The sequence below is a fragment of the Chrysemys picta genome, chromosome 18 (genome assembly GCF_011386835.1).
Source record: "Chrysemys picta bellii isolate R12L10 chromosome 18, ASM1138683v2, whole genome shotgun sequence".
Classification (NCBI taxonomy): domain Eukaryota; kingdom Metazoa; phylum Chordata; order Testudines; family Emydidae; genus Chrysemys; species Chrysemys picta.
This window is the reverse complement of record NC_088808.1, coordinates 26382015-26394616: the sequence shown is the minus strand read 5'-3', so window position 1 is coordinate 26394616 and position 12602 is coordinate 26382015. Positions and strand designations below refer to the sequence as shown.

The 12602-nt window shown below is 48.2% G+C and overlaps 1 protein-coding gene across 18 annotated transcripts in view; it reads left to right on the top strand.

Annotated features, from left to right (window-relative positions):
* GARNL3 (GTPase activating Rap/RanGAP domain like 3) overlaps nt 1–12602 on the top strand; it is a 207732-nt gene that overhangs the window by 140518 nt on the left and 54612 nt on the right. For all 18 annotated transcript variants that reach the window (XR_006175434.2, XR_010593743.1, XM_042854464.2 and 15 more), the window contains 3 exons: nt 4322–4438; nt 5094–5269; nt 5614–5772. Coding sequence is in view for 16 of the 18 variants with exons in the window: in XM_042854464.2 (XP_042710398.1) it covers nt 4322–4438; nt 5094–5269; nt 5614–5772 (452 nt within the window). In the remaining 2 variants the exon portion in view is untranslated. The remainder of the gene's footprint in view (nt 1–4321; nt 4439–5093; nt 5270–5613; nt 5773–12602) is intronic.

Sequence of the window (12602 nt, the reverse complement as noted above, 5' to 3'; positions counted from 1 at the left end):
CATGAGATGAACCAGGGTGAATGTGCAGACCAATAGACATAACTTTCAAATTCTTCAGTTCCTGGTGCATGGTGTGCATGCGTAACCCACCATGGAGTACAGATAGGGACTACCCATCTCAAAGAACCTCCAGTTACAGGTCAGTACCTCCCTTTCCAGAGAAGGAGTGAGTACAGTATTGTTACCAGGTGCTTTCATTCTGCAATGGAATCAAAGTTTCCCATATGCCTTTCTATCAATTCTCCAGATCCCCAGAGTGATATCCAAAGTCAAATGAGGGCAAGCTGCGAACATTCTTATGACTTTCTACTGTTCAAGACAGTTTTGGCTGGTAGACTTGCTGCATATGTCCATTCAATTGCCTGGACCTGATTTCACAGGTCAGATACTTCATGATCAGATACACTACCCAGACACAAAGTCCCTGCATCTAACAGCCTGGACATTGGTTGCTTAAGTATCATGCACAGGGCCTTCCTCATTTAACCAGACATCCTGATACAGAAGGGGAAAACATCCATCAGAAGAACTTACTTACCAAAAAAGGAAGAGGTTCTCTATGTGGGCAGCCCAGCATTGCCTGGACCCTAAGGGAGACTGATATTGAATGTCCTTGACTACTTGGTACATTTAAAACACTCCAGCATTTCATACAGCTCTATTGAGGTCCACCTTTCACCAATCTCAGCTTGCCATCTGTCTGTCCAGTTGTGCTCTCACATGACAGTATTGAAGTTCCCAAAGGGTTTATTATATTAACCACCAGCCAGGGAACTTGCTTCCGTCTGGAACATCAACATTGGAGCTGCCCATCATGTTGCTGTGAGGGGATGCCAGGCCTCTGGGTCCCTGGATCTCTGAGTCTTTTAAGCCTCTAGAGTCAAAATGGGGTTCTCAGCCACCACTGAGAACAGCCTAGCTCCATCCTATTTGGAACCCCCCTTCAAGTAGTTGAAGGCTGCTATCAAATCCCCCCTCACTCTTTTCTTCTTCAGACTAAATAACCCCAATTCCCTCAGCCTCTCCTCGTTAGTCATGTGCCCAAGCCCCCTAATCATTTCCGTTGCCCTCCGCTGGACTCTCTCCAATTTGTCCACATCCCTTCTGTAGTGGGGGGACCAAAACTGGATGCAGTACTCCAGGTGTGGCCTCACCAATGCCGAATAGAGGGGAATAATCACTTCCCTCGATCTTCTGGCAATACGCCTACTAATACAGCCCAATATGCTATTGGCCTTCTTGGCAACAAGGGCACATTGCTGACTCATATCCAGCTTCTCGTCCTCTGTAATCCCCAGGTCCTTTTCTGCAGAGCTGCTGTTTAGCCAGTCAATCCCCAGCCTGTAGCAGTGCATGGGATTCTTCCTTCCTACGTGTAGGACTCTGCGCTTGTCCTTGTGAACCTCATCAGATTTCTTTTGGCCCAATCCTCCAATTTGTCTAGGTCACTCTGGACCCTATCCCTACCCTCCAGCATATCTACCTCCCCCCCAGTTTAGTGTCGTCTGTGAACTTACTGAGGGTGCAATTCATCCCATCATCCAGATCATTAATAAAGATGTTGAACAAAACCTGCCCCAGGACCGACCCCTGGGACACTCCCCTTGATACCAACTAGATACCAACTGCCAACTAGACATTGAGCCGTTGGTCACCACCCGTTGAGCCTGACAATCTAGCCAGCTTTCTATCCACCTTCTAGTCCATTCATCCAGCCCATATTTCTTTAACTTGCCGGCAAGAATACTGTGGGAGACCATATCAAAAGGTTTGCTAAAGTCAAGATATATCACATCCACCACTTTCCCCATATCCACAGAGCCAGTTATCTCATCATAGAAGGCAATCAGGTTGGTCAGGCATGACTTGCCCTTGGTGAATCCATGTTGACTGTTCCTGATCACCTTCCTCTTCTCCAGGTACTTCAAAATGGATTCCTTGAGAACCTGCTTAGTGATTTTGCCAGGGACTGAAGTGAGGCTGACCGGTCTGTAGTTCCCTGGGTCACTATATTTGCCTTTTTCCAATCGTCCGGGAACTCCCCTGATCGCCACAGATTTTCAAAGATAATGGCCAATGGCTCTGCAATCACATCAGCCAACTCTCTCAGTACCCTTGGATGCATTAGATCTGGACCCATGGACTTGTGCATGTCCAGCTTTTCTACATAGTCCTTAATCTGTTCTTTCACCACTGTGGCTGCTCACCTCCTCTCCATACTGTGTTGCCCAATGCAGTAGTCTGGGAGCTGACCTTGTCTGTGAAGACCAGCAAAAAAAGCATTGAGTACTTCAGCTTTTTCCACCTCCCCCCTTCAGTAAGGGTCCCACACTTTCCCTGACCACCTTGTTGCTAACATACCTGTAGAAACCCTTCTTGTTACCCTTCACATTCCCTGCTAGCTGCAACTCCAATTATGCCATGGCCTTCCTGATTACACCCCTGCCTGCTCTAGCAATATTTTTATACTCCTCCCTAGTCATCTGTCCAAATTTCCACTTCTTGTAAGTAGAGAGTTAAAGAAACCTCTCCGACAACATAGTTCCTGTTTCTCTGCCTCCTCCCCCACAGAGCCTAGCTACAGGGCTCCCCTCCCTATCCCAGGCCAGACACCTGCACCCTCTCTCACCCTAGAGCCCAGCTGCGGGGTCCTCCCAACCCAGACACCTGCATCCCTCCCAGCCACAGGGTGCCCCCTTGCCCAGACACCTGCACCCCTCCCCCCCCAGAGCCCAGCCGTGGGGCGCCCCCAGCCCAGACACTATCACCCTCGACTTCTCTAGAGCCCAGGGATCCAGAGGGAGAAATAGCCTGATGCTGGGTTGCTGGCTTGTACGGAGTTGCTTGCAGATCGCCTCCTTCTTTCAGGGGTGTAGCTGCTGGGAACCCTCCAGCTCACTCCCCCTTCCACCGGCACTGTCTTCTATTTGTGAGCTGGGCTCTGCCTCGTCCAGTGGCCCCTAGTGGCAGCCAGCAGCTGTGCAGTCCATTTTGGGGGTAGAGGGGAGGAAATTCTGCACGCACAACATTAATTTCTGCACAAATTCTGCATGTGCAATGGTGCAGTATTCCCCGAGAAGTACTTTCAAATTCCAAGGGAACTGAGGGAGAAATTCTGCCCTTTATGTGCTTGCATGGGTGCACAAAGAGGCACAGGATGCATGTACAGCCTCAATGGACACTGCTATTCAAAAAAAGAAGAACAGGAGTACTTGTGGCACCTTAGAGACTAACAAATTTATTAGAGCATAAGCTTTCGTGGACTACAGCCCACTTCTACAGTCCACGAAAGCTTATGCTCTAATAAATTTGTTAGTCTCTAAGGTGCCACAAGTACTCCTGTTCTTTTTGCGGATACAGACTAACACGGCTGCTACTCTGAAACCTGCTATTCAAAAGACTCTAGTCTTGCAATCAGGAGGTGCATGCACACCTATAGTGGCATCCATACTGACAACTTTTTGAAGAGCCATAATTGCCATAGGGTAAGTAACCATTCTTGTTATTTGCTCCTGTCCCACTGCAAAGTGCAATGGGCCATTTTTATTTTAATGATCTAAACCTTTTCCCTTTATATACATGATCTTCAAATAGCTTACCTACAAGTGTTGGATACTGAAGATTTTAGCACTGGCAGTGAATGTTGTTTTCATTTCTGCAGTGGGAATATGAATCCTTTGGCATAAATTTGTTTAAATTATCACAAGTTTTAAGTCTTGTTAGGAACAACTCAGTCTGCCCCGGGGAGATTTTCATTCTGTCATGGATATAGTAAATTTATACTCAGTTTAGTAAATTTAGATTCAGTTGGATTATTCCCACCCAGAGAGCTAAAGCTTCAATCTTGTGTGCTAATTTGCATTAGTTCTTTGTGTGTTGGTTTTCATTGTGTTGTAATAATCCTGGTCTCATTTTCTCACCTTGTTTTCCATTACAGCACCAAGTTCTTACCTTGTTTTCCAGTATAGAACCAGATGCAGGGGAACCTATGCTATTAATTCAAGAAATCAAAGGATTCCTTCAAAGCTGCTGCTGTGTTCCAGATTTAAGTTCATACCATGATAGATGATGCTAATTCTGCTCATCAGCTCAGGAGCTCTCAATCTGGTAGCAGAATTGCATAACCTAAGCAGAATTCATAGGCATTTTTTCCTTCCTAGCATATTTCCATTTATCTCCAAACTAGATTGGAGAGAGTTGCCTCTTACCTTCATAATTGTGGTTGTGAATGTGCAGATTTGACATTTATTCTTTTTGGGAATGTTAGTTCTGTTCTTTATTTTAACTTGCTATTTCCCTGGCTCTCCCCCCAACCTGACAGGGAAGGACTCTCGTCTCCTTGTCTTCAGGATGAGCGCTGTACGAAATGGCATAGAAGCAAAGCAGATGGCAAAGAGCAAATATGACTGCAGAGAAAATAAACTTGAGAAAACAAAAGGTGATTTGACTCTCATTTATCAAAAGACCCAATTAAGGCATTGGGCCAGAAGCTGCCAAAGGTCCTATTGGCTCCCCTGTTGATGTTGCAGCAACTGACCCTTAGTTATTCTCGTCTGGACAGTAGATTGAAATCTTGTGTTAGACTGTATGTGAAAATAAATTTGGACTAATCCCAATTCCCATTTGTGCACTTCACAAAAATACCACATGACTTGGTAGTTTTTACCAGGGAGAAGTTCTGAAGCAGAATAGATATATTACAAGCAGGATTGAAGGAGTCTGGCAGAGCTATGTATGGAGGCCCAGGACTGGAATAATAGGGCAGTGCTGCAGGTCAGACTTGGTGCATTGGTGGAATTGTATGAGTTCCTAGTACGTGGAATAGCAGGGGAGTTGCACCTTATTGATGAGTTGTATTGGAAAAGCTGAGAGCATTTCTAGATGGGGAGCAATAGAATTTTATGGGATATAATTGAGATGCATACTATCCCTGGCACAAGCCTATGCATTTAGTCATTCACTTTCATAAGAAATTATTCATTTGCAAATTTTAGAGGGTGAAAAAATAATTAGGTTTCACTTCACAAGGAACTATGTGGAGTTCATGGGTGTGTTTCTTGAAGGGAATGTTAATACATGCATTATCTCCTTAGGCTGCCATTTGTATGCCATTAATACTCACCACAGCAGTGAACTGAGGATTGTTGTGGCTATTAGGAACAAACTACTCCTCATCACAAAGAAATACAATCAAGGCAACAGTTTAACCAGTGTCTGTTTGATGTCATCACTGTCTGAATCACCAGTGGAGGAATTCCAGTACATCAGGGTATGCTTGAGACAAATCACTAAAAATACCTTCTCTCACACTTGGTAGGGCTGACACCTGGTTCAGGAGGGGCACACATCTTGCCTTTCTAAACCCAGGATTGGTTCAAGTGAGAGACCCAACAATGGTGATGGGAAATCCCATTGCAGATAATTAAACAAAAATTCTCCGCTTTTTTTAACTGGATTCTTGTTCATTAATGAAACATATCTGTGTACAGCCCGTCTGCCCTCTAGCACAGCTCACTGGGCACTACCTGTAGTATAAACTATTTCCAGTGAGAATATGAAAAGTAGAATAATTCCTTTAATTTCCATCTTAATGTAATGTCATTTACATTACAGGAGATTTGTCTCTCTGACCCTCCAGTGATCATGACTCTGGTGGATGGACCTACTGGAGACAATGACAATATGATCTGTGTAGCATATCGGCATCAGTTTGATTTAGTTAACGAGAGTACTGGGGAGTCCTACAGGTTACATCATGTTGAAGCAAGCAGGGTAAGTTCTCAGCATTAGAACAGAGTTTGCTAGTGTAACCACACCTAGCACCATAAAAGTCGATATAGCTATCCCTGAGGCCACAGTGACTTCTACCACCTTCCTTAGAGCACTAGTTTGGGAGGATCTTGGCTTTTTTGCTTTTCATTTAGTTTTCAAGCTGTTCTCTCTGCTCCCACTCTGCCTGAGACCTGAGTTATTTCTAGGGTACCTAATGGTGATTGTCCCCAGGCAATCATAAAGTAAGACATCTCTGACTGGTACTCCTAGACATATCACCAGGTGGGCAAAAGCCTTGCATCTCAGAGTCTGGAATATCACCTTCAGCATAGCTGTAAAGCCTTTTCTTTTCTTCCTAGCTCAAAGGCTTGTCTCGCTTTTAGTACAGGGTGAGAGAGAGAGAGAGAGTGTGTGTGTGTGTGTAAACTACCCTTTGTTAGCCATCAATTTCAAATTAAGATTTGCATAAACCAAGACTGAACCAGCTTTCCTTGCCTTCTCAGGTTTGAGGAATAAGCTCCCTCCTGTTCGATTTCCTTTTCCAGTCTTGCATATTCCTCCTGAAGGCCTTTTGTATTCCCCTTAAGGTCTATTTTTAACATAGATTAATGACTGGGTGAGACCTCATATGGAATACTGCATGCAGTTTTAGTCTCCCATGTTTAAGAAGGATGATTTCAAAGTGGAACAGGTGCAAAGAAGAGCTTCTAGGATGATCAGAGGAATGGAAAAGCTACATTATGAGAGGAGACTGAAGCAGCTTTTCTTGTTTAACCTAACCATACAAAGGCTGAGGGGAGATATGATTGCTCTCTACAAATACATCAGAGGGATAAAAACCAGGGAGGGAGTAGAGTTATTTAAGTTAAGCACCACTGTTGACACAAGAACAAATAGCTATAAACTGACCATCAACAAATTTAGGCTTGAAATTAGATGAAGGTTTGTAACCATCAAAGGAGAGAAGTTCTGGAAACAGTCTTCCAAGGGAAGCAATGAGAGCAAAAAAACCCAACTTGTTTTAAGACTGAGCTTGATAAGTTTATGGAGGGAATGGTATGATGAGACTGCCTACGATGGGATGTGGCCCATCTGCGACAGCTAGTAGCAAATATCCCCAATGGCCAGAGATGGGGCACTAGATGGGGAGGGCCTGGTTGGTTTTGCCCACATGCTCAGGGTCCAGCTGATTGCCATATTTGAGGTTGAGAAGGAATTTTCCCTCAAGTCAGATTGGCAGAGACCTTGGGTTTTTTTACCTTTCTCTGCAGCATGGTGCATGGTCACTTTCTGGTTTAAACTAGATTGTTGGATTCTCTGTAACTTGAAATCCTTTAAATCATGATTTGGTGACTTCAGTAACTCAGCCAGAGGTTATTACAGGAGTGGGTGGGTGAGGTTCTTTGTCCTGCGAAGGCCAGGAGTGCAGGCTAGATCAGGGGTGGGCAAACTTTTTGGTCCAAGGGCCTCATCTGGGTATGGACATTTTATGGCAGGCCATGATTGCTCACAAAATTGGGGGTTGGGGTGCGGGAGGGGATGAGGGCTCTGGCTGGGGGGGTGGGCTCTGGGGTGGGGCCGGAAATGAGAAGTTCAGGTTGCAGGAGGGGGCTCTGGGCTGGGGCAGGGGGTTGAGGGAAGGGGAGAGGGCTCAGCTGGGGGTGCAGTCTCTGGGGTGGGGCTGGGGATGAGGGGTTGGGGGTGCAAGAGATTGCTCTGGGCTGGAACAGAGGGGTTCAGAGGGCGGGAGAGGGATCAGGGCTGGGGTAGGGGGTTGGGGCGCGGGAGAGGGTCAGGGGTGCAGGCTCCAGGTGGCGCTTACCTCAAGCAGCTCCCAGAAGCAGCGGCATGTCCCTCCTCCGGCTCCTATGCGGAGGCGAGGCCAGGGGGCTCTGCATGCTGCTTTACCGCGTTGTATCCAAATTCGTGTGGAGCCCTGGGCCCTTTAAAGCGCCGCCCAAGCCCCGCTGCCAGAGCTCTGGTGGTGATTTAAAGGGCCCAGGGCTCCCCGCAGTGGCTGGAGCACCTGGCCCTTTAAATCACCGCTGGGGAAGCCTGACAGTACTGGCTTACTTTAACCTCTGGCTATAACGCGGTTTCACCTATAACGCGGTGAGATTTTTGGCTCCAGAGGACTGCATTATATCAGGGTAGAGGTGTATATGGTAAAAATAAGAAAGTAAGCAATTTTTCAGTAAGTGTGTGCTGTGACTCTTCTGTATTTTTATGTCTGATATTTGTAAGCAAGTAGTTTTTAAGTGAGGTGAAACTTGGGAGTATGCAAGACAAATCAGGCTTTGGAAAGGGGTACATTAGTATGGAAAGGTTGAGAGCCACTGTTATGGAGTATTATGAAAGTGATGCAATTTAAAAAAACAAACCTGAGCACTTATCAGTGCTTTTGTGCCTTTTCATGAAGTTTTAAATACCAACCACAACTGCCTAAAACTATTTCTTACATTCTTGGAGTATTGTGTGAGAATTTCTTAATAACTTGAACTCAAGAAATGGCTTTTAGTCTTATCTAAGAAATCACTGCCCAATGCAGTACTGAAATGGGGAAACAAGCAGAATTAGCTCTGTATTTCCAGTGGCCAAAATATTCTAACTTGGTTGCCTGAAGTTAGACATCTAAATAAATGCCAATTTTTCAGAAATTTTGAGTACCCACAATTCCTATTGATTTCTGTCCGAGCCTGGGATGGTCAGTATCTCTGAAAGTCGAGTCATTTTTATTTGTGTCTAAATATGGATTTAGGTGTCTGGCTGTAGATACCCAAGTTTGAATATTTTGAGCAGTCTGTTTATGCTGATAGTCTTCCTCAAAATGCAAATAGATAAATTCTCCTCTCTTCTGATGGTTCTTGGTTTTATTTAATTTACTTTTTGTTTTATTTTTTACCTCTTATGTTTTTTGCGTGAATTTAGTGATGATGAAAGGGACCAGGTTTGACAGCCTTGGAGACTGAGCAGGTACCGCAAGGATAGTTGCAATGCAAGCATCCCCATGTGGTCTTGCCAATTTTCCTCAATCCTGATCTGAAGAATCTACTTCTAGGGATGAGAGGGGACTTCATTCACCATGGCCCGTTCAGTCACTGCCCTATTGACTGAGGCTACCAACAAGGCTGTCAGTTGGTACCAATTATGGTGGTTGTTTTTGGGATGTGGACACTGGCCTCTGGGAATTGGACTTGGTGTCCATCAAATCATTTCACTTAGGTCACCAAACAGCTGTCATTTGGTAACAGCTTTTTGTCACTACAGATCTGGGATAGGTCTGAACTGGTGGTATGTGTATTTATGTATAATATCCCTATGGGTGCTCCCCTGTAGATGCGCTTGCATCCCTACATTGCTGATTGGAGAACTTTGGTAGCAGTGTCCATTCGGCCCGCACATCCACTATACTCCCTCGTGCCCCACCAGGAGGCTAACCAGCTTGTGTGGGTGAACCCCCTCCTCAGTTCCTTTTCAACCGCCCCTGGCTAGAGACGGAGTCATTAACAGTCTGTTTGTGATCGTTATCTCTATTCTTTTCATTAGCATTTTTAGTAGCTAGTTAATCTTCCCTCCTTCCTTAGCTGTACATTTTCTTTATTTTGTCTTTTAAAAAAAACACTTTTAATTTTCCCCCTTTGTAGGGGACCCTTTCCCCACAGCAGGGTATGCCTGGCTCACCAGGCTACAATAAGTGCATTCTATGTAAAGAGCCCATCCCTATGGCAGATAAACATATACGCTGCCTAGGGGAAGGTCACATTCCTCAGAAGTGTGGTCTCTGTCAACAATTTAAACCAAGGTCTCGTAAGGACATGGAACTGAGACAAAAAATCAGCCTGATGGCGGCAGCCCGGCAGCCTTCCCTTGACCCACACTGGGAATCACCTAGAAGATTTGAATCTTCCCCACAGCCCTCGATGTCCAAGGACTATGGGTCGAAGAAATCAGCTGCAGATCCCTCATGAGAGGTATCTAAAAAGAGATATGTGAGCCTTGAGCTAGCCGAAAAGGATCACCAGCATGCTCGGAATCGTTGGTACCAAGACCATCCAAGCAGTAGCGTAGCTAGTGGGGTGCAGGGGAAGCAGCCGCTTCCCCTCATCACATTTTTGAAACGTGGCGCCTAAAAGGGCCCCGCAGCTGTCCACCCCTTCCCTAGCTCACTTCCCCCTCCTCCCCTCTCCTGAACACTCCGCCCTCCTGCTCCTCCCCCTCCCATGCTTCCCGCGAACGTGTGATTCTAAAAACAAGCAGGGGGCAGGCCGGTGGCAGCAGCAGGTAAACTGGGGGGAGGGAGATGCGAGAAGGAGGGCTCCGGGGAGACGAGGCGAGGCGCAGTGTGGCCCAGTCTAGCCCTGGCCGAGCGGCTCCCACTGGCCCTGGCGAAGCGGCTCTGGCTGTCCCTGGAGCACCGGCCCGGTCCCGGCCCTGGTGGCTCCAGCCGAGCACGCTGGCCCGCTCCCGGCCCTGGCGGCTCTGGCCCGGCTTGGCCCCAGTGGCGCCGGCCGAGCACCCTGGCGGCTCCGGCCCCAGCAGCTTCAGCTTGGCCCGGGCCCCGCGGCACTGGCCCGCTCCCGGCAGGGTTACCATTCATCCGGATTCCCCTGGACATGTCCGGCTTTTTGAGCTAAAAATAGCGTTCGGGGGGAATTTGTAAATGTCCAGACTTCCCCCCTCCCCCCCTCCATGCAGAGGCGCACAGGTGACAGGGCAGCCGGCCGGATGGTGCCACTTACATGGGACTCCAACAGCCAGAGAGAGCCCCTCCTCTGCTTCCCCTGCAGCAGAGATCACTCCCTCCCTCCCTGCATTTGCAGATCGCCTCCGGCAGTCTGGAGCTCCTCCCCCGCTCCTCCTCCCTTGCTGCCCAGCGTGCCGGGACGAGCGGCAGCGTAAGGGGGCCAGGGGGTCGGAGAAGGGGCAGGGAGGTTCTGGAGGGGGCAGTCAAGAGACGGGGGGGTCGGGAGTTCGGGGGGGCTTTCTGGGGGGGTTGTGGGTAAGGTTTTGGGCAGTCAGGGTACAGGTAGGGGATAGGGTCCTGGGGGGCAGTTAGGGTGGCTTTCCCCCCACCTCTGCCATGGGGAGCCCTCCGGCCTCCCCAAAGGCTGTGCCTGCTGCTCTGCCGGGGGGAGCTGGCAGCCCCAGCTAGCCCTCGCCGCCAGCCCATCCCCATTCACCTCCCCCTGGACCGAGCCCCTCGGGGGGGGGGGGGGACGCAGCATGGCCGCAGCTTGACTGGAGGAGTGGAGGAGCTGGGGGGGGGCCGTGGCGCGGCCGGAGGAGCCAGTGGCGGGGGGGCGCGCTGAGGAGCCAAGGGGGGCGTGGCCAGAGGAGGAGCCAAGGGGGGGCGCCTTTTTTAGGTTTGCTCCCCCTGCACTTAGGACCTGGCTACGCCACTGCGTCCAAGCACGGTACCCATAGCTCACAAGGATCTGGAACAGCAGGTACCACTGATGGATGAGGACAGGAACAGGGTGCACACTGTTAAGACGATGCTTCTGGTATGAGCGGTACCTTCAGCACTGTCAACTGTGAGCCACCCAGCACCAGAGCAGTCAGTACAGGCATGATCCCCAACTCCCTCCGTATCAGCACCAGGTTGGTCAGGACCGCAAGAGTTCCAGCATTAAAGAGAACTCAGGGTATCTGATATACCAGAATTTCCCCCTTCTTGGCATTGGGGCTCCAGTACCGAGTCTCCTCCAGATACTGGAGTCTTTGGCACCATGCCATGCATCTCCACTTTCTAGTGGTGACTCAGACAGTGAGCCAGAGGAGGTCATCTCTCACCACTCCTCTTATGCTCCATATAGTGCCCGTTATAAGGGGCTCCTCAGTCATACCCTGAACTTACTCCACCACCACCATGGTACGGCCAGCCATGGGCACCGCCACTGGGCTCTATCCACCGCCCCAGTGGCCTTACTGGTATCCTTGGATGGCATATAGACCTCACACCTTTTAGACTTCCAGCTTGACTCACTGTGAGCCTCTGAGACATTCTCCCTCGGCCACAGCATCCAGAACCTCTGAACCTCCGGAGGAGATCATGAAGGAAGAGGAGGGCGGATTTGAGGAGGAAGTTGCATCAAGAACCAACATCTCCTTCTCCTCTTCAGATGAGGCAGTGATGTCCACCAACAATTTCTGGTTTTCCCAGGATTTAGCTAAAAGGGTAGCAGACATGCTGCAGATGCCCCTGGAGGAGGTAAAAAAAATACCCATCACAAGTTCCTTGACATCTTACACTTTCCTCGTCCTCTAGAAGAGACTCTTCTGGACCTGGCCAAGACTATCTAGCAAATCCCAGCATCGGTGATGCCTACTTGTAAACAGGTTGATAAAAAAAAAATTACATCCTGACTTGGGAAATGAAATTCCTTTTTTCTCACACTCCCCCTAATTCCATTGTCGTCAATGTGGTAAAATCTTGGGCCTGCCAGCACCAAATGAGATGCACTCCTTATGACAAGGATTGGAAACGCCTAGACGTCTTCAGGAGAAAGGCCTACTCCTCTGCCAGATTGCAATTTAGAATTGCAAATTATCAAGTTTTAACAGCTAAATATGACAATATCAATTATACAAAGCTCAACACTTTTATTGATCAGCTCCCAGAGTCACACTGTGACGAGTTGGAGCTATTATCCATGAGGGACAACTAGTGGCCAAAACAGTGCTCTTGTCAGCCTCAATGCAGCTGACACAGCTACCCACTGCAGTGGAGATGGACATGTGGCAAGCACCTTGGTTATAGCTATCTGGCTTCCCTAAGGAAGTGCAGATGACCATAGAAGACCTTTCCTTTGAAAGCACCACATTGTTCG